Source organism: Parambassis ranga, unplaced genomic scaffold (genome assembly GCF_900634625.1).
Source record: "Parambassis ranga unplaced genomic scaffold, fParRan2.1 scaffold_61_arrow_ctg1, whole genome shotgun sequence".
In the NCBI taxonomy this organism is placed as follows: domain Eukaryota; kingdom Metazoa; phylum Chordata; class Actinopteri; family Ambassidae; genus Parambassis; species Parambassis ranga.
In genome coordinates, this window is record NW_021144807.1 from 76,841 (window position 1) to 103,412 (window position 26,572).

The 26,572-nt window shown below is 46.9% G+C and overlaps 4 protein-coding genes and 1 non-coding gene across 6 annotated transcripts; 4 read left to right on the plus strand and 1 right to left on the minus strand.

The window, feature by feature from the left end:
- Positions 1-2,548: 2,548 nt before the first annotated feature.
- LOC114431189 (monocarboxylate transporter 4-like) lies at positions 2,549-7,171 on the plus strand. Of its 2 annotated transcripts, XM_028398791.1 has the most exons (7): positions 2,549-2,578; positions 3,936-4,033; positions 4,326-4,579; positions 5,013-5,156; positions 5,282-5,892; positions 5,970-6,150; positions 6,602-6,993. In XM_028398791.1, exons 3-7 carry the CDS (start codon positions 4,357-4,359, stop codon positions 6,991-6,993), a joined length of 1,551 nt encoding a protein of 516 aa, XP_028254592.1. In that variant the 5' UTR covers positions 2,549-2,578; positions 3,936-4,033; positions 4,326-4,356. The 2 variants fall into 2 exon arrangements, with proteins under 2 accessions (XP_028254592.1, XP_028254593.1); XM_028398792.1 differs by lacking the exons at positions 2,549-2,578; positions 3,936-4,033 and having other exon boundaries at positions 4,357-4,579; positions 6,602-7,171.
- A 3,265-nt stretch (positions 7,172-10,436) lies between these two features.
- Positions 10,437-16,354, plus strand: LOC114431190 (tRNA-dihydrouridine(16/17) synthase [NAD(P)(+)]-like). Its single transcript, XM_028398793.1, has 14 exons — positions 10,437-10,501; positions 12,192-12,439; positions 12,532-12,640; positions 12,803-12,853; positions 13,660-13,772; positions 13,853-13,935; positions 14,010-14,113; positions 14,180-14,327; positions 14,403-14,499; positions 14,584-14,672; positions 14,760-14,929; positions 15,009-15,046; positions 15,128-15,203; positions 15,295-16,354. The coding sequence occupies exons 2-14, from the start codon at positions 12,203-12,205 to the stop codon at positions 15,480-15,482; spliced, it is 1,503 nt and encodes a 500-aa protein (XP_028254594.1). The 5' UTR covers positions 10,437-10,501; positions 12,192-12,202; the 3' UTR covers positions 15,483-16,354.
- A 162-nt stretch (positions 16,355-16,516) lies between these two features.
- LOC114431210 (tryptase-2-like) lies at positions 16,517-17,928 on the minus strand. The gene is made up of 5 exons (XM_028398813.1): positions 17,877-17,928; positions 17,583-17,760; positions 17,138-17,415; positions 16,935-17,074; positions 16,517-16,838 (listed from the first exon to the last, which is right to left on the minus strand). Exons 1-5 carry the CDS (start codon positions 17,926-17,928, stop codon positions 16,650-16,652), a joined length of 837 nt encoding a protein of 278 aa, XP_028254614.1. The 3' UTR covers positions 16,517-16,649.
- Positions 17,929-18,524: 596 nt separating this feature from the next.
- trnae-cuc (transfer RNA glutamic acid (anticodon CUC)) lies at positions 18,525-18,596 on the plus strand. Its single transcript has one exon. It is a non-coding gene; the product is annotated as a tRNA-Glu (tRNA).
- Positions 18,597-19,010: 414 nt separating this feature from the next.
- LOC114431204 (battenin-like) lies at positions 19,011-26,157 on the plus strand. Its single transcript, XM_028398808.1, has 15 exons — positions 19,011-19,255; positions 19,372-19,408; positions 20,400-20,496; positions 20,580-20,660; positions 20,933-21,012; positions 21,306-21,391; positions 23,635-23,707; positions 24,041-24,184; positions 24,269-24,420; positions 24,889-24,935; positions 25,026-25,094; positions 25,281-25,336; positions 25,406-25,499; positions 25,664-25,804; positions 25,920-26,157. The coding sequence occupies exons 1-15, from the start codon at positions 19,201-19,203 to the stop codon at positions 26,034-26,036; spliced, it is 1,329 nt and encodes a 442-aa protein (XP_028254609.1). The 5' UTR covers positions 19,011-19,200; the 3' UTR covers positions 26,037-26,157.
- The last annotated feature ends 415 nt before the right edge of the window (positions 26,158-26,572 follow it).

Here is a 26,572-nt window from a genome sequence, read left to right on the forward strand (position 1 = left end):
TGTCCACTCTCACGTTAAGACTTTCGCTCCTCATTTGTAATGCCACTGTATTTGTGTATTTTAAAGTTGTGTAAATAAATTAATAAGTACTTGTAGGTGTGTTTTTTTCTGTGCACCATCTTATATTAGGATCAGTGTGGAGTTTAATTATTTTAAATGAAGGTTTCAGCTCACCACAGCTGTCGGGTTTTGGATAGTCAACATGAGCCGTTAATCCCCAAGGATTCATATTAGGCTGGATACAAACTGGACTAGAAAAGCTTTTTTACACTGCTCAAAAAATAAAGGAACACTTAAAGAACACGATGTAACTCCAGGTCCATCACACGCTGTGAAACCAGCCTGTCCAGTTAGGATCAACACGGGTTGTGAATCAGTTTCAGCTGCTGTTGTGCAAATGGAACAGACAACAGGTGGAGATGAGAGGTGGACACGACGTCTTGTTCTTACAGCCCAACACCGTGCAGGGCGATGATTGGTAGATTCACCATTGGCACCATGTGCTCTTCAGATGAGAGCAGGTTCACACTGAGCACATGTGACAGATGTGTCAGTCTGGAGACCCTGTGGAGAACCTTCTGCTGCCTGCAGCCTCCTCCAGCATGAGCTAGCTAGAGGTACCCTGACTGCCATTAGGTACCGCGATGAGATCCTCAGACTGTGCAGTGGGCCCTGGGTTCCTTCTGATGAGGACAATGCTAGGCTTCATGAAGTGTGTCAGCAGCTCCTGCATGATGGAGGCATTGATGCTATGAACTGGCCTGCCCGTTCCCCAGACCTGAATCCAATCCAGTACGTCTGGGACATCATGTCTCGTTCCATCCACCAACTCCACGCCGCACCACAGACTGTCTGGGAGCTGACTGATGCTTTAATCCAGGTCTGGAGGACATCAGGAGAACATCCACCACCTCATCAGGAGCACACCCAGGTGTTGGAGGGAGGTCATACAGGCAGGTGGAGGCCACACACACACCACTGAGCCTCAGTCTGACTCGTCTTGACTCAGGCTGGATCAGCCTGTGATGTGATTTTTCACTTTCATTCTGAGTATGGTTCCAAAACCAGACCTCCATGGGTTAATAATTTTGATTTCATTTTTATGTTATTTTGTCCTCACTGTGTAATGGATGAAGATGATGGAGTATTGCATTCATTGAGGTCTCTGAGGTGTCAGTGTTCCCTTTGTGTTTTGAGCCGTGTGTTATTTTAATTTGTTTTATTATGTTTGTATTTTCTTGCCTTCTGTGGACCTGGTATCTTCAGTCTGAAACAACCAGGCCCAGATGATTCAGTTCCTTTCAGCAATGACACAGTCTCACCACTGTGTGGCGCTGTGACACTATCTGCTCCACCGTCAGGACGGTTATACAACAGATCTGCTCCTCCTGGGTGGTTCAGAATAACGGCCACAGCACAAACACTGTCCACGGTGAAATGAGTGCATGTGATGAAGGTCGTGCTGTTACACACAGGACAAACTCCAGGCTGTGTCCTTAAGAAGGCGAGACGTGCTCATTATCAGACAAAGCATCTGGGGTGCTGCTCCTGGGGGACATGCATGATGAGATGATGCTGAACACACACATGCTCCCTGTCCAGGGGTGAAGTGGGGCGGGGGGCTGACGTCATCCAGCCACAGCGGCAGCACCACAGTTTATTTATTGCCTTATTATTCACACTCTGTCAGTCAGAGGAGGAAACACAGCAAAGCAACAGCTTCCAGCTGCAGCCGCACATCCGGCTCCTTCTGTCAGTTTGACATGAACATAATCGTGGAGAGGAGTGACACGGCTTAATGTTTCCAGATACAACAAACAGGATATGATGATGATGCAATATTTTCCAGTTACTGGCCAAAGAGTAGGAAGTGAGAGCACAGTGGACAGTAATATAATAAGACGCCTGTCAATCAAAGACACCAGCCTGAGGCATCTGAACCATTAAAGCTGCACTCAGTCACTGACAATTTAAATATATATATATATATAATAGTTCTGGGTGTTGATAACAGAGTGCTATAATAGTGTATATATATATATATATATATATATATATATATATATATATATATATATATATATATATATATATATATATATTGTAGTGTGGAGTGAGCAGACTCTACAGTCTAAATAGAGGGAACAATGTGGACTATATATATATATATATATATATATATATATATATATATATATATATATATATCATGACACTGCAGACCTTCATGTAGGTCTTATCTAAAGTCTTGAAGACAGAGCAGCATTATATAAATCCTTAATATAATATATTAATAATAAAGCTGGGTTATAAAAACACATGTTTACCTCCTCTGTATAATAACAGAAACAGCTGAGTGTGGCTGCTGTGTCATTGGTTTCTGCTGTCTGACGTCAGTGGGGGGCATTAGGACCCAGGAGCGTGCCGTCAGACCCACCCGCCCCCGTGATGTGATGGTCTGCAGGCAGACGTGCGGGGAGAAACGAGGCTCCGGTGCTGAGGCTGGAGGCTGGAGGAGGGACCGGGCAGCATCAGGGACCGGACAGCATCAGCATCAGGGACCGGGCAGCATCAGCCGGTAAGGCGCTCAGCAGCTTGTCACTGTCATTATGAACACAGTCCGTGGGGCTGGATGGAGCAGACATATCAACAGTCACATCGTGATACGGACCGAGCTTCGTCATGTTGCGTGATTTGTCATTAGTGGCTCGTTGTCTCACGCACAATGTGTTATTATTTATAGGACCTTCAGGATGTGACCCCACGCTGGGGGGCTGTGTGGAAATTTGATGACTTGTAACTGTATCTTTCCTCTGATGTGGCGACATTGTTCTAAACCTTTTTCTTTTTTACTGTAGAAACAAACATTATATTTCATCACGTTACATTTTTAAGATTTTTTTTTTAAAATCACAATCAATACTTTTGTTGTTGCATTGTTTCCATGAGTCTTTTTGGCCACTGGGGGGCAGCAGACCAAACTCTGTGTTTAATGTCTCTAAACACTCTGATGTGGAGCTCGACTGTTACCCATGAGACTCCAGACTTTTTTAATAAAAGCAAATATCAGTGTCCGAGTAATATGCAGCATTGATATTTCCCAGCTGTGGCTGTGTAATAATGCAGGGAGTGACTGACGCTCAGACTCTGGTGGTCACCTCCTTCCCCCGTCAGCATGTGGCTTGAAATGATCGTGTTACCCGGAGACGCTGGACTGCTGGCTGTTCGGCCTGAACCCAGCGACTCCTTCCTTTCAGCTTCTTCTAGAGATTGTAAATGAATTGATGGAGCCACTGGCTGGTTTTTTCCTGACTGTCCAAAGAGCAGCTCTTTGATTTAAAAATGTCCCCCCAGAGATTCCAGGATAATACAAGCTGTGTTCATGAATATATACATGAACCCGAGGTGCTGTGATATGTGGCTGCACAGTAAAAAGCTGCATCGTGGCTCCAGACGCCCAGAGGGCCTGTGAATCTGAGCGGAGCGGGCCCATTACTGGAACAATGGGATGCAGAGGAGCAGTAAATCTCGTGTGGTTCTGACCACACTAATGATAGAAGCCATCATAAAGTACAGCCTGGTGGCCAAATATTGACCCGTTTAAAGGGTCATCAGTACTTTATTTGATAAGGTGGAGTTGTTTTCCTTCCTCTGGTGTCGAGCTGTGTTGAGCTGACAGCTGCATTCCACAGTTCAAGCCTAAAACTCCTCGGCTGCCTTGAGTGATCGGGCTCATTGTCCCACTATGTGGACCTGACTCTGTGACATCAGTCCAATGTGCTGTGGTGGTGAGTTTAAATAGATGATTAAACAGCTTCCAGCAGCCATATTCCTGCTGACATGACACATTAGCATCAGTTTGGAGCAAACTATGTTATTATAAGACTTTAACTTGTTGCATGTTCATCTCTTTACTCTTTGATTCTTCTTTTTAGTTCAATGCTTCTCAGATCAGTCCGCTCCACCAGAGGCCCGGGCTGCTGATTCCCATCATGTGCCGTGAGGATTGAGAGAGGAACTCGTCGGAACCTGTGTGAGTCTTCACTTCTTCACAGAGTGATGTGTCCGTGCTCAAAGCTTTTTTAAACATTGTAATCAACAAATGCAGCGCTGGCTGGAGAGCGATGCACCGCGGAGCCGGAGGTCAGAGGTCAGAGCTGTGTGTTCAGTTCATTTGACGATGACTGGATTTACAGCAGTGTTATGAGGACCCACACACATCCACTCCAGAGTGGGCTTTGTTGTTGTGCAGAACTGAATTAGCAGAGTAACTCAATCCAAATAAGTGTCGTCATTCTCCTGTGTTTCCCCGGCTCCTCTGTCAGTCTCCATTAGGACACAGCCCCAGAAAGCACCATGGGAGGAGCGGCGGTGGACATGGGCGCCGGGGGGGTGAAAGCTCCAGATGGAGGGTGGGGCTGGGCGGTGCTGGCGGGCTGTTTTGTCATCACGGGCTTTTCCTACGCCTTTCCTAAAGCTGTCAGCGTGTTTTTCAAAGAGCTGATCAGGGAGTTCGATGTTGGATACAGCGACACCGCCTGGATCTCCTCCATACTGCTGGCCATGCTTTATGGCACAGGTGGGCTGCGGTCTGGACACATCAGCACACGGACAGCAACAAAACACACACACACATGTGTTTAAGCATCTTACACTGACAGGGATAGCTATGCATCAATATCGTTTTAAATCTGGTGTCCGTGGGGACATACCAGCAGCAAAGCCACAGCTACTCTATGCAACCATTACTGTAACTGCCAGCAGGGGGAGACATTCTGTGCTAGAACTTTTAGCCCCTGAAGGACGGCCTGGCTCTGTGGTGCAGGTTATAAAATCCAGAAAGTATTTGCTGGTGATTTGCTGGTGAAATCTTCCTTCGTTGCCTGGCAACAACTTCTAGACTATGGCACTCAAAATCGCACAGATGCTAAATGATTGATTTTTGGTGCTGTTGCTAATGATTGTAAGTGAATACATGGACCCCTGGGCTGAACATGGTGCCCTTTGTGCAGGGCCTCTGTGCAGCGTGCTGGTGAATCGATTCGGCTGCCGTCCGGTGATGATGGTGGGCGGCCTCTTCGCCTCTCTGGGGATGATCCTGGCTTCTTTCTCCACCAGCATCATCCATATCTACCTCACCACTGGAGTCATTACAGGTCTGCGATGGATAAGGGTATTGTCTGATTCCTCTAACCAGGATGGACGAAGCCTGCGTTTGACTTCCTGTTTCCTGTTCTGGTGTTAGAGGTAAAAACTGACCTGTTTCTTGGTTTTTGTGCAGGTTTGGGCTTAGCCCTGAACTTCCAGCCATCTCTGATCATGCTGAACCGCTACTTCAGCGAGAAGCGCCCTTTGGCCAATGGCCTCTCAGCAGCAGGCAGCCCGGTGGCCCTGTGCTGCCTCTCACCGCTGGGCCAGGCTCTTCAGTACCAGTATGGATGGAGAGGTGGCTTTCTCATCTTGGGGGGCCTTCTTCTCAACTGCTGTGTGTGCGGGGCCCTCATGAAGCCCCTGGTCGCCCCTAAGGCCCTCAAATCTGAGGACCTGGAGCAGGACCAGGAAACAGAAGGAGAAGAGAAGGAGAAGCCCAAAGCTAAACTGCTGGACTTCTCTGTGTTCAAAGACTGCGGTTTTGTCATCTACACTGTGGCGGCCTCCATCATGGTGCTTGGCTTGTTTGTGCCTCCGGTGTTTGTGGTGAGCTATGCTAAGGAGCTGGGGAATGAGGACACCAAATCTGCCCTGCTGCTCAGTATCCTGGGCTTCATCGACATTTTTGCTCGGCCCGTGTGTGGTGTGGTTGCTGGACTGAAGTGGGTTCGTCCTCGTTGCGTCTACCTCTTCAGCTTTGCGATGATCTTCAATGGAACCACAGACCTGATCGGTTCACAGGTGAGTGAAAGGCTGTTTGGGGTAATAACTAAACATGCGAGGTTTCTTTGTCTTCATAATTTCGCCGTTACCTCCAGGCTAAGGACTACGCATCTCTGGTGGTGTTCTGCATCTTCTTCGGCATCTCCTACGGAATGGTGGGCGCGCTGCAGTTTGAGGTTCTTATGGCAATAGTTGGTACTGAGAAATTCTCCAGTGCCATTGGCCTGGTCCTGCTCATGGAGGCCATCGCTGTGCTCGTTGGGCCACCTGGTGCAGGTCAGTGCACACATGTTCAACCAAACGTAAGACAGAAGGAAGTTTGGGGGTTTGATTTCTGTCAGGAGTGTCAAAAACTGCACTTCTTTAAACGGCCACTTGAGGGCTGGCGTCTAAAGCAAGTCAAGAGTGACCAAGGAGTTATCAGGAAGTGGACTGCTGAGGAAGGAGTAAGAATTAGAATAAGCTAGCTACTAGCAATTAGCATATAGCAAAAGATCATTTTTAGCATCTTTGAATAGAAGAATTTGTTACAAAAGCACACTCAACTACATATAAAGATGTTGGGGTCAATGAAGGTCATCACTTGTGGAGTCAGCCTCAGGTGGCCATTTGAGGAAGTGCAGTTTGTTTTAAAATGTGTTTTTAGTTTAACGGTTTCCTCTTGATTTGTCGCCATTTACCGTTCACGCCTCAGTAATGCACTTCTGTTTCCTCGTTTATCTTCTAGGTCGGCTGCTCGATGCCACCAAGAACTACATGTACGTCTTCCTGCTGGCAGGAAGTGAGGTTGTGCTTTCAGCTTTGGTTCTGGCTACCTGCAACTTCCTGTTTATCAAGACAAAGCCTTCAGCACCAGAAGACAAACTTGACAGCGTCGCAGTGACGGATGACACCAAGACCGAGGCGTGTGACAGGTCTGCAGACAGTGAAGAGGAGAAGGGAGTGAGGGAGGAGCCAGAGAAGGAGACCCAAAAGGAAAAGGATGAAGAGAAAGACGAAGGGGGAGCGGTGGAGGACAGGCCAAAGAGCGTGACAGTGGACTCACAGGAAGTGGAAAGGTTCTTGAAAGAACCGCAACAAAACGGTGACATGGTCGCCAGTCCTGAGACTTGTCTGTAGGGTGGAGGACACTGATTACTGATGCTCCTGGATCGCTGTGCTCCCTGTTATTCAGTGTGTAATCCCAAGTGTTCGCTGGGAGCTGACTGGAGCCACTGCCATAGGAAACATTAAGACCTTCTGTACGTCAGCAATATGTTAACACTAGATGTTCAAGATGTGGTCACTCATAGAAGAACCCAGTTACAGCACTGCCTCGTGTGTGTGTGTGTGTGTCATTTAACGATACTCTGTTCTTCGTTTCAACACATCACAAGATGTAGGATCCATGAAGATTTCTTTAAGATGCTCAGAAAGAGGCTCAATATTCCCTCTAGTGGTGCGCAGCGGTATTTCACTACTCGCTACTCTAATGCTAAGTTCAGCAGGAAAATTCTTCCTTTAATCAGAAACAACTGGATTTGTCCATGACACATGAACGTTTGACCCTTCTCAGAGGATGTGTTTCAAAGAGCAGTGTAGATTATTTCAGCTTCATCCTTTCAACAACAAACAAGCTGCTTTTTGTGTGTCGTAAAGAGCTTTGTTGTGTTTTTATTCCAGCTTCATGGTGCAGTCACTAAAGACAGAAGAACGATGTCAGTGCTGAGTAGCACACAGCTAAAGGTGTGAAGTGTCTGTTTGCTCTTGTGGTAGCTTTGTGGTTCCTCCTTGAATTAGAGTCGGGCTCACTTCCTTTGTGCGTCGTACTTTCTGAAGTGTGTTGTATAGAAGCACACATCTCTCTCTGAGAGGAGCTTTTGATTGTTGGTACCCACTCACTGTCGCAGCCTTCCAGAAGCTGTGTGTGTGTGACTCATAGTTATTGTCCAGCTTGTGTGAACTTGTCCTTAAACTGAAGACATGTGGACCAGAGGACCCCGATGAAGGTTCGTCCCTGAATCCATGTTGTTGGCTCAGTGTGCTGTCTTAACGTGTTCCAGTAACAGAATATTAAAGGATGTTTGTGTTTTCATGTGTTTTAATCTGTTTTTAACGATGCTTGTAGGAGTCAGCCCTGCATTAGCCAAGGAGCTGAAGAGCATATTAGCCTGTTAGCTAATTGAGTTTTTGTGAGTGTACACTACACACAGAAATATGAAAACCAGCCCACCTGCCGAACAACAAACACGGGTCAGGCTCAGCATAAGTCTTTAAAAACATAAACATATATTTAAGTAGGTGGAGACCAAAATTAGCTTAAAGTGAGTTAATGTTTGGCCAAATCCAAATGAATGATGATGTGTTTGCTGCTAACAAGGCTCAAAACAAACAAGCAAACAAAGCATCAAATCCATTTCAGCCTCTTGAGGGCGACGACAGAATCCTAAAGATGGATCTTCAATTCAAAGTGTTTTTCCTGTTCTTCAATAGCATGTATGTGTTTTCCTTGTGTACAGTGAACAGACAGATACCACAAAATGTAACACAACAGCTGGGTGAAGGATGGATCAGTCCGTATCCATGGCGACAGAGGATTTCAACAGTGATGACTAGTGAGTGGGACGTCATGTGGAGTGTCAGTCAACTTCGGAGAGGACTTTATGATCATTTAACATGCACCAAAAACAGCCTCCAGTAACAGTCAGTAAAGTATTTGATTTGTTTTCTTTCACTTTTCATATCACACTCGTTATTTTTCTATTTCCTCTGGTAACATGATGAAAAACTTTATTTGTATTTATAAGTGAGCAGCTTGAAATATAAAATATAAAATATTAGTATGTACAGGTCATCAAGTCATGCATGTTATGACTATACAAATGTCCATGAACAATGTGGACAGATCACTCCATCTCCTGATCCTGAGCACAGGCACACCGCAGGGCTGTGTGCTCGGCCCGGCTCTGTTCACTCATGTTCATTCCACAAACATGGCTGTGAAGTGAAGCAGATGACACCACTGTAGTGGGTCTCATATCAAACAATGATGAGACCCACTACAGAGAGGAGATCCAGCACCTGACAGGATGGTGTTCAGACAACAACCTTGTCCTGAACACTAGCAAGAGTGGACTTCAGATCCAGGAGGATGGAGCACACCCCTCTCCTCATTCATGGGGAGGAGGTGGAGCAGGTGGACAACATCAAGTTCCTGGGCATCCACCTCACAGCTGACCTGTCTTGGTCCCTGCACACGTCCCACCTGGTGAAGAAGGCCCAACAAAGGCTCTTCTTCCTCATGTTGATGAAGATTCTCAGTCATCCAGGTCATCATACGTAGAGAAGATTGAAGCAAGGCGTCTGGACTTGTAGAGTTTTCTAGAAGACGTTTCGCTGCTCATCCAAGCAGCTTCATCAGTTCTAACTGTTTGGTGGGGAAACATGGTTTATATGTGGTTACAGACCTCAGTGGGTGGGTCTGGGTAAAACTTTAAAAAACTTAAAAACAATAGCACTAAATGTTTCCATACTTACCTGTGATGTTCTGGCTGACTGGGCCAGGTGTGTCTAACGACTGGCTAACGACTATGAAACTGCCGGAGGGGGACTGATTGACAGCCCTTTGTTCTTACTGTGAGTATGTGCAAACTTCCTGGGAATGGATGGAATCACTGCATTGTATGTGGTAGAAAGATGATGTCTGAGGCCTCCACCTCTGTTAAGGGAAGGTTTTTCCAGCTTAACATAGATGCTTCCTTGACTCCTCTTTCAAACCACCTTTCCTCCCTGTCTAAAATGTGGACATTGTTGTCCTCAAAGGAGTGTCCTCTGTCTCTGAGGTGGAGGTGAACAGCTGAGTCTTGTCCTGTGGCTAAGCACTTGGCTGAACTCCTGACACCACTGGTAGGTGACACACCACATCACATTCACAACTCGCAGGACTTTGTGAACAAGGTGGAGAAGATCCAAATGGACCCATGGGAGCTGCACAGGACAGGAAGGACCTGGCCCGGGGGCCAACACAGGGGATTGTGGGGAGTCCTCTCCCACAGCTGGACTCCATATACGACAGCCGGATTCAAAGGAGGGCTGGTCGTATAGCTGCAGACCCCACCCACCCAGGACAGCAGCTGTTTGGACCTCTTCCCTCTGGACAGAGGTCCAGGAGCATCAGAACTCACACCAACAGACTGAGACACAGCTTCTTCCCCAGAGCTGTGAGGTCCATCAGCCCACTTTCCCATACCCCCCCAGTACACAGACACTGTGCACTTTAACCCATTAATACACTGCAGTTTGAACAACATACTCATACTGGTCACTTTAAACATTTAACTTGCACTGTTAGTTTCACTCTGTTTTATTCTTTATTCTATGTTATATGTATCCAGGTATATTTTAAGCATGTCTCTCTTTTATTATATCTGATTATGTCTCATAAATGAGCTGATAAACAGCAAAATCAGGAACAGGATTTGTCACAGGAATAAATCGCAACACTAGATGGCGACAAACCGCATCTTGATGCCATTTACAATTTAAACGAAGAAGAAGCAGAGACAGTTTCCCACCGGAGTTATTTCGCTGTTGCACATATTTGGAAAGTGCTGCGCCAGGAATATTCTTCAGATCTTCTGTGTCACAGGTGAAACAACAAACTCTTCACACATTGAAACACGTACAGTTACAGCAGGACCGCAGCGCTGCACGGCGATGATGCTGAAATGTGATTTTTGTCAGTCATACTCGTTGTAGTTGTGTAACTTAAAGCCGTGTGGACATCATGTGCTACCAGTTAGCTTCGCCTGCTACATGATGCAGTTACAGCACAGCACAGCTAGCCAGTCAGCAGCAGCACATGCTAGGGCAGCATGAGGAGGAAGATGAGTGAAGAGCATGAGGAAGAGCATGAAGAGGAAGATGAGTGAAGAGCGTGAGGAGCATGAGGAGGAAGATGAGTGAAGAGCGTGAGGAGCATGAGGAGGAAGATGAGTGAAGAGCGTGAGGAGCATGAGGAGGAAGATGAGTGAAGATGAGTGAAGAGCGTGAGGAGGAAGATGAGTGAAGATGAGTGAAGAGCGTGAGGAGGAAGATGAGTGAAGAGCATGAAGAGGAAGATGAGTGAAGAGCATGAGGAGGAAGATGAGTGAAGAGCATGAGGAAGAGCATGAGGAGGAAGATGAGTGAAGAGCATGAGGAAGAGCATGAGGAGGAAGATGAGTGAAGAGCATGAGGAGGAAGATGAGTGAAGAGCATGAGGAGGAAGATGAGTGAAGAGCATGAGGAGGAAGATGAGTGAAGAGCATGAGGAGGAAGATGAGTGAAGAGCATGAGGAGGAAGATGAGTGAAGAGCATGAGGAAGAGCATGAGGAGGAAGATGAGTGAAGAGCATGAGGAGGAAGATGAGTGAAGAGCATGAGGAAGATGAGTGAAGAGCATGAGGAGGAAGATGAGTGAAGAGCATGAGGAGGAAGATGAGTGAAGAGCATGAGGAAGAGCATGAGGAGGAAGATGAGTGAAGAGCATGAGGAGGAAGATGAGTGAAGAGCATGAGGAAGAGCATGAGGAGGAAGATGAGTGAAGAGCATGAGGAGGAAGATGAGTGAAGAGCATGAGGAGGAAGATGAGTGAAGAGCATGAGGAGGAAGATGAGGAAGATGAGTGAAGAGCATGAGGAGGAAGATGAGGAAGATGAGTGAAGAGCATGAGGAGGAAGATGAGTGAAGAGCATGAGGAAGAGCATGAGGAGGAAGATGAGTGAAGAGCATGAGGAAGAGCATGAGGAGGAAGATGAGTGAAGAGCATGAGGAAGAGCATGAGGAGGAAGATGAGTGAAGAGCATGAGGAGGAAGATGAGGAAGATGAGTGAAGTGCATGAGGAGGAAGATGAGGAAGATGAGTGAAGAGCATGAGGAGGAAGATGAGTGAAGAGCATGAGGAGGAAGATGAGTGAAGTGCTGGAAAGCAACAACAGAGATCTGAGTTGTCATCGTCGCTCTTGCTAACCGTGTGAGGACAGTTGTTTTGGGACTCAGCCATGTTCTGGTGCTGTGTCCGTCCAGAACCCTAAAGTACTGAATGACCTTCTCTTTAAATCAGACATGTTGGAATGAAGACACAGATGTTAGCTGCTGGTTTGAGCGAGGGCTGTACAAAGAACACAGATTTGATGACATGTGTGGAAAGAGAAAGGAGCTCAGTACATTTTACAGTCTACATGTTATTGCAGTTCACACAAACGGCGCCCTCTGGCTTTGCTGTTGGCTCCAGAATGAATTTGCTTCTTCATGTTTCATCTGTCATCTCTGGTGGTGTCCTTCTTTGTTTGGTTCAGTGCGACCTGTGATGGCCAAGCTCCAGGGCTTCGAGTTCTGGGCTAAAACCCTAAAAGAGGCGCGCTTTGTTGTGGCACCCATGGTGGACCAGAGCGAGCTGGCCTGGCGCCTGCTGAGCCGCCGACATGGCGCCCACCTCTGCTACACCCCCATGCTGCACGCTCAGGTGTTTGTCCGTGACGCTAACTACAGGAAAGAAAACCTCTACAACGAAGTCTGCAGGGAGGACAGGCCGCTCATCACGCAGGTGCGGATCAGACACATATCGATGGTTACACACGTGTTGTTGCTCATGTAACGCCAGCTGTGAGTCACAGTGTTCCATCATCTGTGTGATAGTTCTGCGCCAATGATCCAGAGGTGTTTCTTCAGGCGGCTATGCTCGCCCAGGACTACTGCGACGCCATCGACCTCAACCTGGGCTGTCCACAGATGATAGCTAAGAGAGGTACGTGCAAAGGAACGGTTGAACGTCTCGGCCTTTTGACCCTTAAGCCTGACGTTCAGTTCTCACATTAACTCACAACACCGTGAATCTTCTTTTAGCTGATGCTCAACTCATGGATGATTCTTTTCACTGAGTATCAACCGGCCTTTGTGTTTTTTAAAGGACACTATGGAGTTTTTCTACAAGATGAATGGGAGCTGTTAGAGAAAATGGGTGAGTCTGTGTTAATCACAAGAACAGATGTTGTTCCTTGACTTACCAAGTTCTAAAGGCTGTTCCATGCTCCACGAGAACAGAGAACTCGCTCCACGGGTGGGAAGAGTAAAAAATGGAGGTTCCATACTCCGTGAGACGTGTGTGTGCAGAACTCCTCATACGGCTCCTACACAGTGCACGTCACACACAAAAGGTCGACAATGCAGTTGTGTTGTAAACTGTGACACAGTCGTGGTGACCTGGCCTAACGAGCTGATAATGTTCAGGGCAGAGGACGCACAGCTGACAACAGATAGAAGATCAGTGCAGCTGACTGCAGCAGACCTCTGGTCTGTGTGAGTTTAACTCTGTGAACGTGTGGAGGACTGTCTGCAATAACACATCCCGTCTCCCAGTGTTTAATGTGTGTGAGCCGCTGTAATGTGATCAATACTGGGGTTAGTTTTTATCGCCACCTTGTGGACAGGCTCTCTCCTCTGTGCGCCGTGTTTCTCCTTCCAGCAGCTGTTTGCAGCTGCTCATCTAAACTGTCCATCGTCGTCGTGCTTCCTCCTTCTGTCTGTGTGTTCTCACCTGAAGAGGCTCTTGGCTTCAACACATTCATCACGCCCACAATAAATTCCGACCAATCACAGCATGGTTGACGCACAGCCTTGAGAGAAAAAGTTCTGCCCGGGCCATGTGCACGAGAGAGAAAAAGACGTCACTTTGTGGGCGTAACTTCGGCAGGGGGGGGTTCTCTGTTCTCTGGAGTATGGATCCAGCTTCAGACTTACCACTGCAGCGTCCTGGTTATTTGTCAGTCAGGTCAGCCAATGAGAAGCTCTCGGTGCCGATCACATGTAAGATCCGTGTGTTCAAGGAGATTGAAAAGACTGTCTGCTATGCTCAGATGCTTGAGAAGGCTGGATGTCAGGTATGATCCTTTTTATCTGAATCCAACACCATGTGCGCCTTCAGGAGCGCTCACCCTTTGAATGTCTGCTTATTTTCCAGCTGCTGACGGTGCACGGCAGAACCAAGGACCAGAAGGGAGCCATGACGGGCATCGCCAGCTGGGAGCACATCAAAGCAGTGCGGTGAGCTCTCCCAGATTTATCCGGAGCAGCGTATATGTACTCATATGGATGTTACTGATGTAACTCTGCTACAGGAAGGCAGTAAGTATTCCGGTGTTTGCTAACGGTAACATCCAGCACCTGAGCGACGTGGAGCGCTGCATCCAGGAAACAGGAGTGCAGGGAGTCATGAGTGCAGGTGAGGAGCGTGAAACCTTTTTCTGATGTTATAAGATGATATGTAACATAAATCACTCCTTTCTAGAGGGGAACCTGCATAACCCAGCTCTGTTCGAGGGCCGCAGCCCCCCAGTGTGGGAAATGGCCGAGGAGTACCTGGAGGTGGTGAAGCAGTATCCGCCCTGCTCGCTCTCCTACGTACGGGCGCACCTCTTCAAGCTCTGGCATCACACGTATGTCCCTCCTCCTCACGCTACGTTGTCATGGCCATGCTGAAGGTTCTGAGTTGTGTGTGTGTCTGTGTTTAGACTGCAGATCCACCAGGACCTGAGAGAGGAGTTAGCCAAGGTGAAGACGCTGGAGAGTCTGGCTGATGTCAGCAGACAGCTGAGGCTGCGCTGCCAGGTGATGAACGGCTTTCACCCTCGTTGGCACTCGTAGCCGTTACACAGATACTGTTGACACAGCATTTTTTCCACATACATACAGGAGGAGATAGCCAAAGGAAAAGACGCAGAGGACAAAGACAGTGGCCTGCCCCTCCCCCACTGGATCTGCCAGCCATATGTCAGACCGCCGTCAGTCACTCCGCTTCTCACACGTTCGTACAGTCACTTTCAGACAAGTGAGGAAAGTCATTGCTTTACTGTTGAATGACCTTACAGGCCCAAAGAACCGGTTGCCAATGGTAACACCCAGGGGTCCGAGTTGAAGAAAGCGGTGTGTCAGAAGAGGGCGCTGGAGGACTCTGATGGATCGGCTGAGGCACTCTCCAAAAACAAGCAGAAGAAGAGATCCCGCAACCCCAGAAAGAACTTCTGTCCGGAGCAGAAACGTGAGTGTGACGCTGTGAGCTTCAAGTTCGGAGCGGAACCAGAAATCTGACGGTGTCCCGTTTTATTTCTTCCCTGCAGCCAAATACATCAAGTGTGAACAGTGTGGAAACCCGAAGGTAAGACAGCGACTGTTTTATTTAAGGTTAAAGACCCGAGTGTTGTCAGCCTGTGCATTTTCTTTTTATTTTGCTCTGCAGGGAAATAAATGTGTCTTCAACCTGTGTCGAGGCTGCTGTAAGAAGAAGGCGTACAAAGAGGTGGCGGACTGTCCGAGTCAGTACACACACATGCAGACAGATCTGCTGATCATATGTAGAGATGTGCTGCTTTTAGTAAATGTTCTGTTCTTTACTGGGATTAATAGGCCACGGGCTGAGGTTCAAGACCAAGGCTGAGAAACGGAAAGCTGAGGAGGGCGAGCAGAAGGAGGGCGAGGAGAAGGAGGGCGAGGAGAAGGAGGGCGAGGAGGGCGAGCAGACTTCAGACTTGGCAACAGATGGAATCAAAAACTCTCCTCAGGATCTCGAAGACTCAAGTACGAAGCTGCTGTGAGCAGTAGCTTGGCTACCTCTCTGTACACAGTATCCTCCTTTTTATACAGAAGTCATCGCTTCAGGTCCACAGCGTTTCAGCCATGTTGGTTCTGACGACTGTGTGTGACCCTTCAGTCAGAGGTTTGTCCTCAGAGCAGCCTGCATCATACTCTGCACTCAGCTGCTCAGTCTTTACAGGACTGATCGTGACATATGGACAATAGACCAAATGATACAAGTCACAAAGCTTATTTTTGACGTGGACTCCCTGGACATTCACAAGCTGCAGCTGGACTCATCGGTTTTTAAGACAAAGATTTGATGAAATTCAGAATGTATTTCAGGTTTTATTTCTTTAGAGGTCAGACTATTTATTTGGGTGAAGGTTCTCCTGTAGTTCGTTGACTTCGCGTGCCTTCGATGATGAATACCACTGCCTATCCGGATGACAGAACTTGAGCATATTAGGACAACAAAGGGAGAAACAGTCGAGCTCCACCTGCTGTTGACGTGTTCAGTGAATTCAGACCTATAAAGGAAAAGATGCTCCTGCCTGTGCACGGTACAGAAATCAACTCCGTGACATTTTAAAAGATGTGTTTTTGGCCAGATCTTTACCAAATTAGAAGCTCGGTTAGCACAAAGACACGAAGTTAGCCAATCCAAAAAGTAAGGAGAGGAGAGATTCAAGTTCTTTAACTAACATGCAGAACAAGAGGACGTCCTGTCCAACATCTGATGGCCATTTTACTTGAGTCTGGAGACATTTGTAGCTGCTGTCAGCTGCAGTTTTATCTGCCAACGTAAAAAAAAAGTAGGTGTAGGTGTTTTCTTTCCCAACTCATGAAAATATGAAATCATTTCTATGAAAATAAACATTAATGCTAAATAGCAGATGTGTCCTTATATTTGAAGGTGATCTAGTCGTCTGATTGGACAGTTGCTGCTCTGTCCCCTGTCCTGTACAGTCCATCCATGGACAGTCTTTTTGTTTGCTTACAGGGACTATACATTCCTAAAACCTCACACACACACACACAGACGCAGTAAAAGTGAGGCTTAAAGGCTTTAATGTGCAGTAGCAGGGTACATGTTGGACCGCTCGAAGGAGCTGGACTCAGGGTTCAAAGCGTTCATTGTGCACAGTGAGGTGTGGGGGGACAGCAGCTGCAGAGAGTCGGGCGGATTAAATCTCTTTTGGGGCGTCCTCAGACCGGTGTACGTAACTGTTGATGAAGCTGAGGTAATTGGACACCTGAGTGTAGACGCCAGGTTGGCCGGGGAGGCCGCAACCGCTGGGACTCCCAAAACTCATGATGCCCACCTGCGTGAACCCCCCGGGTGTGCGACACACCAGTGGGCCGCCGTCGTCCCCCTGTTGGGATCACAGCAGCCACATCATGTCTCTGATTTTGCATCATCTTTAATTATTCTACATTGTTGACCTGAGCAGAGAAACACAAAAACCCACCTCGCAGGCGTCCTTCCCACCGGCCATGTCCCCCGCGCACAGCATGTCCGAGGTCAGCTCGCGGTACACGGACGCACAGTCGGCCTGAGGTATGATGGAAACCTTCAGCTGCTGCAGGGTCTCTGGATCTGGCAGGGGAACTGCATGCACAGAGAATAAGTGAAGAAGGTTTCAACAGGTGTGTGTCTACATGCAGAACTTACCACCATTTCCAATCTGCCCCCAGCCGGTGATCCAACACTCGGACGATGAGTCGAAGGCGGCGTCGGCGCTGGGCAGACTCACCGGGGCGACGTCCTTTGAGAACTCCAGCTTTTTCTGCAGGTGGAGCAGGGCGATGTCATTGATGTATCCACTGCCCATCTTTTGGTAATAAGGGTGAGAGATGGCGTGAAGTATACCCATGTAACGGGCAGACTCCTTCTGCAGCATGTACGAACCGACCCAAACCATGGAGCGACGCAGACTGGGCTCAGGATGGCTGCAAGCAAACACACGGTTCAGCTTTGATCTTTGAATAAACATAGCCTCCAAAAACACTCATGTCTCTCTGAGTCCAGTTCAATGTGGAGCTGGAAACTTGTCCCTGTGTCCCCTAATGTTAAAAATGACACTTTAATGTTTCCACTTTAAATACAGAACACTGACCGATCCCAGCAGTGTGCAGCAGTCAGCACCCACTTATCACTGAGGAGGGAGCCGCCACAGCGCCACTTCGTCTTCCCGTCATTTGACACGACTTTGACATGAACCATCCACGGCCAGTGGCCCTTCTCAGAATCCTGCCCGCCGATGATGGAGCTCTGCACCTCAGCCCCCAGTGAATCTGAAAAAGCACAAGTTATTATAGTTAATCAGTTTTTGTTAGTGTGTCTGCAGCCAGCAGCTCCGTCCTCAAACTAAACTGGGCTAAATCAAAGAAATCATCTTGGAGTTCCTCACCTCCAGTGATGTAGAGGAGCAGGAGCACAGCGAGCAGTTTGCAGAAAGCCATGGCTGCTGCAGTGCAGCTCCAGCTGCAGGCGGCGGGTTTTATACACAGCTCACACCTCTTTATCAGAGCCATCAGCCTCTTTATCAGAGCCATCAGCCTCTTCATCAGAGCCATCAGCCTCTTCATCAGAGCCATCAGCCTCTTCATCAGAGCCATCAGCCTCTTTATCAGAGCCATCAGCCTCTTTATCGGAGCCATCAGCCTTCCCTCTGCCTCGGCTGTGCACGCATCCCCTGATGTTCAGAGAGGCTGTGTGTGTAATTCTGTTCAATCTTATTTCTACATTATTCTATATTTATTTATATAGCGCATTTTACAATCAGAAATTGTCTCAAAGTGCTTCAACTTCAACAAATGCAGGTCCAGTTTAGGTTTGTCTTACATCTGGTGTCAGACCTCTGGTCTTCCTATTGTATCTGTGTGTGGTTGGTCCTCAACGGTTTTATCACATACAGTAACAATATATGCAGAAATTATTATTATTATTATTATTATTATTATTAACACTACTAATTTCACTGCTCTAACTCTAACTTATTGTATTGTACATCACAGGCCCTCGTCACATTTCAATGGGTTGAAAGAAGTTTAGGCTTTCCCTGGTGGTCTAGTGGTCAGGATTCGGCGCTCTCACCGCCGCGGCCCGGGTTCGATTCCCGGTCAGGGAACACATTTTGTGGGCAGCAGTGGCTCAGTGGTAGAGCAGGGTTGTCCAATAACCGCAAGGTTGGTGGTTCGATCCCAACTCCTCCCTAGTCACTGTTGTGTGTCCGTGGGTAAGGCACTCCAAGGCCTAAGTGTACTCACTGCTGTATGGAGCTCTTTGCTGCGCTGCCTTAAGCAATTTCCCCAATGTGGGACTAATAAAGGTTTCTTAATTTAATTTAATTTACCACTTCCAAACATACACATCAAACCTGCACACAATAATAATAATAATAAGTTTAAATATATCAGTGTTCTTCTGTGAATATGCCAATAATTGTTTAGTAAACGTTGAATCACAGCTTGTTCTGTTCTATAACTGTTCACCAGGCGCCGGAACGTTCGTGGTTGCGCTTGTTTCTGCGGGAACATATTATCATGACACACCTCGTCCGTCAGAGTTTAGAACGTCAATGCGCAGCACAGATTAAAGCAGCTTGTTTTTAATGACAGCTGCGCCGTGTGTGTCTGTGGAGGCTCGGGGAGCTTGTTAGTGTGTCCGAACACAATGTGTTTGTGTTTTAATGTTTTAAGGATTTTTAAGTTCTGCCTGCGCTCGTTGTAAACATGGAGCGGACAGCTAGCGTCAGCGCAGACCCCGAGCAGCGCCCGGACACTGGCGGTGAGTCCGTCAGTGATAACTGGTGTCTGAGACACTGACTTTATACATGTTATTGTTTTTGTACATGTTATTGTTTTTGTACATGTTATTGTCTTTATATGTGTCATTGTTTTTAGGTCGCTGCGCAAAGTGTCGCAGTTGGGGAGGCTTCTGGTGAGTGTCCCTGAACTCAATCCTCTGACAGGAAATGCTCCTTTGATCTGAAGTTACTGTTTGTCCCATGTACATTTAAACAAAATGCCAACATCAGATATTTCTATCGTGCTGAGTCTGAGTCCAGCCCACAGCTCCCAGCTGTGTGTCCTCACATTCACTCTGCTGGTACTGTGTCAGAAATAAAAAGCATGATGATAATACATGAAACAAGAGCACGAGGTAAATCAATATATATGATCTATATATATATATATATATATATATATATATATATATGATATAATCAATATATGTCCTGACACCTGCTCAGTGTTACCTCGGGCATCTGTGTGCTGTCATCCTACAGAGTGATATAGGTCTGTTGATTTATCGGGCTCTGTGAAAATAGGTCAGCTGATAAATGAGTGTGGAGAACGATCTGTTATAAAAATGTAAAAACCTGAAATGATACAGACTCTGACGTGCATGGTCTCCATTCAGGTTCGCTCTCTGACCCCGTTCACACTGGGGAAATCAATCCAGCTAGAGCGGGATTCGGGCCGTGTCTGGATATATCCGGATAGTTTTTTTCTGAGTTTGAACAACGCGAATCCGGATATATCCGGACTGATTTCAATCCACCTCTGAAAGGTGGATCTAGCTAGATTGGTTTACATCTGGCTCAGGTCTGAACACAAATGCAGCTAACAAATCCCACTAGCGACGTGATACTTCCGGTTCACAGGGACAGTGTCCGGGTCGTGTACAAAAGCCGTATGTAAACAACCGGCGAACTACAACAGCTTTGCCCCGAGTTTATTTTCCACAGGGCTACAAAGAAATAAACTGCTTTTAGAACCAGAAAAAACAAAGATGAACTCTGTATATTATGAGGCGCCACCTAGTGGTTTGGAGCGTGGTTTGGACCCCTATCCGGATTCAATCCTACTCTAGCTGGTTTGACTTTCTCCAGTGTGAACGGGGCCTCTGTCACCTCCTCTGTCCACAGGGTTCTCGGACTGTGCAACAACTTTGCTTATGTGGTGATGCTGAGCGCCGCCCATGACATCCTCAGAAAGCAGGAGTCACAAAACACCACAGCACCTGTATGGAAGCAGAAGCACTTTAATAGTTGGTGTTTTTAGTTCTGAAGGTAGACTGACTTTTATTTTATTCCTATAAATTGTAGACGTCAGCCACCCTGACTGTGGACTTCCAAGCTGGAAACAACGGCAGCAGCAGCTATGACTGCAACCCTGTCTCCACTGCGGTAAACAGAGACTTACTGCACAACTCTAAATTAGGTTTAGCTGTTTGTCCATGAATGTCCTTCTGTCAGAAGATACAAGAACATGTTGCATACTCATGTGCATTGGTGATTTCACTATAAAAGCAGAAATGAAGCAGATACAGAATCTGTGACACATACTCCAGAGATCCTACAGAATCCTACGGTGCTAAAGAGGTCGAAGGCTTCGGCAGAAACCACAGATCCACAGACAGTGACGGGTTATAACAGAATTTGGACTCTTTCTCTTGCAGGCTGTGCTTTTAGCCGACATCCTCCCAACACTGGTCATCAAGCTGCTTGCTCCCTATGTGATCCACAAAGTGCCTTATGGGTAAGACCAGGATCATAACTCTGTTCATTCTCTCTCGAGGCTCTCAATGATTTATTAGAATTCACCACACGGATGATGTGACACACACGAATGGAACTCTGCTGTGGAATTCAGTTGTGTTAATGCTTAATGCAGTGGTTTAATCTGCTCTATATCATATCTACTGGTGTAAATATGACTTGATGGGTCTGTTAGTAACTGCACAGTGACCCTTTGTTTGAACATTGCAGTAAAAACAGGCCCTGGTGTAGTTTATTTCAAATTTCTTCACTAATTCCTGTTTTTGATTCTAGCTTTCGGGTCCTGTTCTGTGTTGTCATGGCAGCAACGAGTTTCCTCCTCGTGTCCTTCTCGACAGTCGTGTGGATGAGTATTCTCGGTAAGGAGATGACTAATATTAACTCTGTTCTGCCCTGGAGACTGGGCTTGGTTTCACTTCCTGTCCTCTTATCTATTGTGAGCAGCTGCGGTTGTTACACTGAAGCTTGATAGCAAAGTTAGTGTTTGACATGATGCTGCTAAAGATACTTGTTACTTTCAGAAGAACTTTCAGAGCAGGCGGTCATCTGCAGGAAAGCGTTGGTGGTGTTACATACTGACTCTGTTCCTCTGTGCATCAGAGGCCCGAGTCCTGTGAAGCCTCAGGAGCTCATGTCATTATTGTAAAGACATCTGTGTCACTGTGGACACAGCCTGGTCTGAGGTTCCATAGCCCCTGAGGTTAGGGTCTGAGGTTAGGGTCTGAGGTTAGGGTCTGAGGTTAGGGTCTGAGGTTAGGGTCTGAGGTTAGGGTCTGAGGTTAGGGTCTGTAGTTAGGGTCTGTAGTTAGGGTCTGTAGTTAGCCCCTGTAGTTAGGGTCTGTAGTTAGCCCCTGGAGTTAGACCCTGTAGTTAAGGTCTGTAGTTAGCCCCTGTAGTTAGGGTCTGTAGTTAGCCCCTGTAGTTAGTCCCTGTAGTTAGTCCCTGTAGTTAGTCCCTGTAGTTAGCCCCTGAAGTTAGGGTCTGGAGTTAGACCCTGGAGTTAGACCCTGTAGTTAAGGTCTGTAGTTAGGCCCTGTAGTTAGCCCCTGTAGTTAGTCCCTGTAGTTAGCCCCTGTAGTTAGGGTCTGTAGTTAGTCCCTGTAGTTAGGGTCTGTTGTTAGCCCCTGTTGTTAGGGTCTGTAGTTAGCCCCTGTAGTTAGTCCCTGTAGTTAGCCCCTGTAGTTAGTCCCTGTAGTTAGCCCCTGGAGTTAGGGTCTGTAGTTAGTCCCTGTAGTTAGGGTCTGTAGTTAGCCCCTGAAGTTAGGGTCTGTTGTTAGACCCTGTAGTTAGGATCTGTAGTTAGCCCCTGTAGTTAGCCCCTGTAGTTAGCCCCTGTAGTTAGGGTCTGTAGTTAGGGTCGGGGAGGGCCAGATTCGATAATGCGAAAGTCTCAGAGGGCCAACAGTCCCCGATGTCATTATTTTAAACAATAAAAAATGTGTATGCTGTTTTGTAATATGTTACATCTTACACAGCAAACACAATAACATCTTAGCATTCAGATGACAGAGCAGAAAATGTTATCTGAATTTACAGCATAAATTTAAAACATTCAGAGACTGTGTGGTTGTGATAACAGAGCAACAGGCACGTTATTGACTCTACTGTGAAGGTGAGATCTGATCATATGTGGCAGGTCTGGTTTAGGAGACGTGATGACTGAATGACGGAGTCTTTTTGAGAGAAGTGCCGCATCTCTGTACAGCTGACAGTTTAACAACAGAGAACGTTAACAAGCAAAGACGGACTGCTCTGCTGCACCAGTAAAACATCACAGTTTATAACAGACAGTCTGCTCACATGGCACAAACTAATTCATGATTTACAAATGTTCGCATTTCTGGAGAGTTGCTTTTATCCAGCCACCGGTAAAAAGGCCCGAGCAGGCTGCCGGCCAGGACGCAGCCTCCCCGTGCAGCAGGGAGCAATGAGCGTCCCTCTATCTCTCCATCATGTCGCTTTAACTTCTCTAATGGCTCCAGCATCGCTCCCTGCTGCCTGGTGCGGGCAGCAGGGAGCGACACGATGGACAGAGGGACCTTGCTCCACTCCCCTGCGCTCCTGGAGCCCCCCAGTACTCGGGCACGTTCCCCAGAGAGGGACGCTCAATGCTGCATGCGCCCCATCCATGAATTCTAATAGGGCTACTATACTACAACTAATAATAACAATATTTCGTGTGCACATTATACATAATTCGTGGCCACATTTTATTTCTTTTTGACCATGTCACAGAGGGGCTCTGTAGTTTTGGAGAACGTCCCTTGTACAGACGCTCTCTGATAGCAGGCTGTATGCAGAAGCATGTTTAGTCTCGTAGTGAATTGTGTCGAAGTGCTGAACCGGTGTTGTGCACCTTCGGAGCCCTCTGCGTAGCCAGAACCAACAACCAAGCCCTGCAGCCCCGCGTGACGCACCACGATGCAGACAGAGAGGGATAATGTTCTGCTCAGAGAATCCTGTAAACGTTACACAATGAGTTAAAAACAAAAACAAGAATTGCCTGTTGGTTTTGTAGGATTTACTCTGTTTGGCTGGCGGGCCAAAAATAACACATTTTAAGACTGCTGTAGTTAGTCCAAACCATGCTTTGTGTTCATAGGAGTGATCTTTGCCAGTGTCAGCTCGGGGCTGGGGGAGCTGTCCTTCCTCTCTCTTACTGTCTTCTTCAGCAGGTAAAAGCTTGTTTTTTATTTTTTCTGTCTTCCAACCTCAACTTTAAAACGCTCCCCACTTCAATATCCAAAATGAACTTTGGTCTTTGCACAAGGAAATCCATAATAAGCAATGCTCCAGACCAGATTGCAGTTACCTGACCTCTGGTTGCTCCACTATAGTTTTTTTATAAACTCTTCTTTTAGGGGGAATTTTGAAACTAAAATATGACTGAAATTTGAATCCCTTAGTTTAAGTCATTGTCAGAGAATACAGTGTTTTGGAGGATGTGTATATGTATGTTTGTATCATCATTTATAGCAGTGTGCCATGTCTTATTACACCTGCTTCAGGGATGTACTGGAAGGCTGGGGCTCAGGGACCGGTGGTGCTGGTGTCGCTGGAGCTCTTCTTTACTCGGGACTCATCCAACTGGGCCTCTCACCTCGGATTACCCTTCTTATCATGTTGGTCGTCCCATTAGCTATGTTGATTAGGTAAATGTGGAAACATTTCTTAAGACTAGATGGAAGAAGAAGAACACTCAGCGTTCTAATTAAATGTGACTCTTGGATCTCCAGTTATTTCTTCATGCTGGTTCCTCCATCTTCATTACCTCAGTGGGGGGCCAGGGAGGCCGAGCATGCAGCCGGGAGCTCCGAGGAGACGCAGAGAATGATTGATGGTTCAGATAAGGAAGACGAAGGGGAGGAGGAGGAGACATCAACACCGGGTAACTTCCACTATCTCAGTTTTAGATAAATAGATGTAAAAATAAACCTTCGACATGTTGTGCAATACCCTCATATAGAAGACTTAATCAGATGATAGTTAAATACGTACATGAATATCCGGTTTTACGGGTAAGCTGATAAATGTTACCAGATAACAGATTTTCAACTGTCCGTACATAAGCAGTGTTAGTTCAGGGGTTTTAATGTGATTAAGCCTGAGTCTGACACCAAACGAGTGTATGTTGTTCCCTAACAATGAGATATGACCTGGACGTACAGAAATGAGCAGAACACAGCACAAAAAATCAACAAAATCAGCTTAAAGGGCCTAAAATGCCTCCACAGACCTGGTTTTGACTTGTTTTATTTGGAACTATTTTCTACCAAACCCTGCTAATAAAGTCTAATGTCAAAGTCCTGCTGTGTGTTATTGCATAATTTCATGTTCTTTTCCCTTTAATATAAAGGGCCCACTGGTCCTCTGACCTTTGCAGAGAAACGGCACATTATCAGAGTAAGTGGACTGCTCCTTCTCTCACAGGAGTGTGTTTCAGTATTTGCTAGATCACTGTGCCGTATTATTACATCTGGTTCTTGTGAGCAGGGCCTGCTGAAGTTTGTGTTTCCCCTCGGGCTGGTCTACTTTGCAGAGTACTTCATCAACCAGGGCTTGGTGAGTTCTCTGGAGCCCGCTGGAAAATATAACAAATATCTCAAATATATATATATATTATAATATATATTGTTAGATTATTATAATATATTGTTAGATTATTATAATATATATTATAATAACAATATATATATATAACAAATATCTCAAAACAGACTAAGAATAATGCAGATGTTCTTCCTCCAGATGGAGCTCCTGTTTTTCCAGGGTTTCTTCCTGTCTCATGCGGAGCAGTATCGCTGGTCAGTTCTGACACAGATCGGTTTGAGGGCATGCAGTTCTGTTTGTTCATTCCTCGTGTGTGTTTTCAGGTATCAGACTCTTTACCAGGTTGGTGTGATGATATCTCGATCCTCCCTGCGCTGTTTGAAGATCAGGAAACTGTGGACGCTCTCCCTGCTACAGGTACAAAACAGGACAAGTGTAGGGATGGCTTAGTGCCATACACATTGCACCCCCACAGAAATGTAGCTGCATGTTGCAGGAATGCAGACGAGCAGAGGTGTGACCGGTCTGCTCGGCAGCTCTGCATATCCTCCCACACGTGACACGTTCTCTCTGCTCCGCAGGTGGTGAATGCAGTGTTCCTCCTGTTCGCTGTGCGTTACCAGTTCCTGCCCAGTGCCTGGATTGTGTTTGCAGTTATCCTCTATGAGGGTCTGCTCGGTGGAGCCTCATATGTCAACACCTTCCACTTTATCAGCAAAGAGGTAATGTCATCTTTCTGTCTGTAAATAAGTCACCATTTTAAAAGGTTTACATCAGTAAAGAAGCGCTGTATGTGGCTGGATTGTAACCGCTAAGTGTCTGTCTCCTCTCCCACAGACTGAAGACAGACACAGGGAGTTTGCCATGGCGGCTGCCAGCGTGGGAGACAGTCTGGGCATAGCTCTGGCTGGAGCTGCAGCTTTCCCTGTCCACAGATACTTCTGTTCTCTCTAAGCAAGCCCACACACAGACACACAGACAGACACACAGACACACACACAGACAGACACACACACACACAGACACACACACAGACAGACACACACACACAGACACACAGACACACACACAGACAGACACACACACACACACACACACACACACACACACACACACACACACACAGACAGACACACAGACAGACAGACAGACACACACACAGACACACACACAGACACACACACAGAGACACACACACACACACACACACAGAGACACACACACACAGACACACACACAGAGACACACAGACAGACACACAGACAGACACACACACAGACACACAGACAGACAGACACAGACAGACACACACACACACACACAGACACACAGACAGACAAACACACACAGACACACACAGACACACACAGACAGACACACACACACACACAGACACACACAGACACACAGACAGACACAGACACACACACACACACACAGACACACACACACCGACACACAGACAGACACACAGACAGACACACACACAC

Coding starts and splice junctions, on each gene's coding strand:
- LOC114431189 (XM_028398791.1), top strand. CDS start 4,357: ATGGGAGGAGCGGCGGTGGACATGGGCGCCGGGGGGGTGAAAGCTCCA. Junction 5,893..5,969: donor CAGACCTGATCGGTTCACAG/GTGAGTGAAAGG, acceptor CGTTACCTCCAG/GCTAAGGACTACGCATCTCT. Junction 6,151..6,601: donor CGTTGGGCCACCTGGTGCAG/GTCAGTGCACAC, acceptor TTTATCTTCTAG/GTCGGCTGCTCGATGCCACC.
- LOC114431190 (XM_028398793.1), top strand. CDS start 12,203: ATGGCCAAGCTCCAGGGCTTCGAGTTCTGGGCTAAAACCCTAAAAGAG. Junction 12,440..12,531: donor ACAGGCCGCTCATCACGCAG/GTGCGGATCAGA, acceptor TCTGTGTGATAG/TTCTGCGCCAATGATCCAGA. Junction 14,673..14,759: donor CAGCCATATGTCAGACCGCC/GTCAGTCACTCC, acceptor ATGACCTTACAG/GCCCAAAGAACCGGTTGCCA.
- LOC114431210 (XM_028398813.1), bottom strand. CDS start 17,928: ATGGCTTTCTGCAAACTGCTCGCTGTGCTCCTGCTCCTCTACATCACT. Junction 17,761..17,876: donor GCTCCTCTACATCACTGGAG/GTGAGGAACTCC, acceptor GTGCTTTTTCAG/ATTCACTGGGGGCTGAGGTG. Junction 17,075..17,137: donor GGGGCAGATTGGAAATGGTG/GTAAGTTCTGCA, acceptor CTGTGCATGCAG/TTCCCCTGCCAGATCCAGAG.
- LOC114431204 (XM_028398808.1), top strand. CDS start 19,201: ATGGAGCGGACAGCTAGCGTCAGCGCAGACCCCGAGCAGCGCCCGGAC. Junction 21,392..23,634: donor CGTGTGGATGAGTATTCTCG/GTAAGGAGATGA, acceptor TTGTGTTCATAG/GAGTGATCTTTGCCAGTGTC. Junction 24,421..24,888: donor GGAGGAGACATCAACACCGG/GTAACTTCCACT, acceptor TTTAATATAAAG/GGCCCACTGGTCCTCTGACC.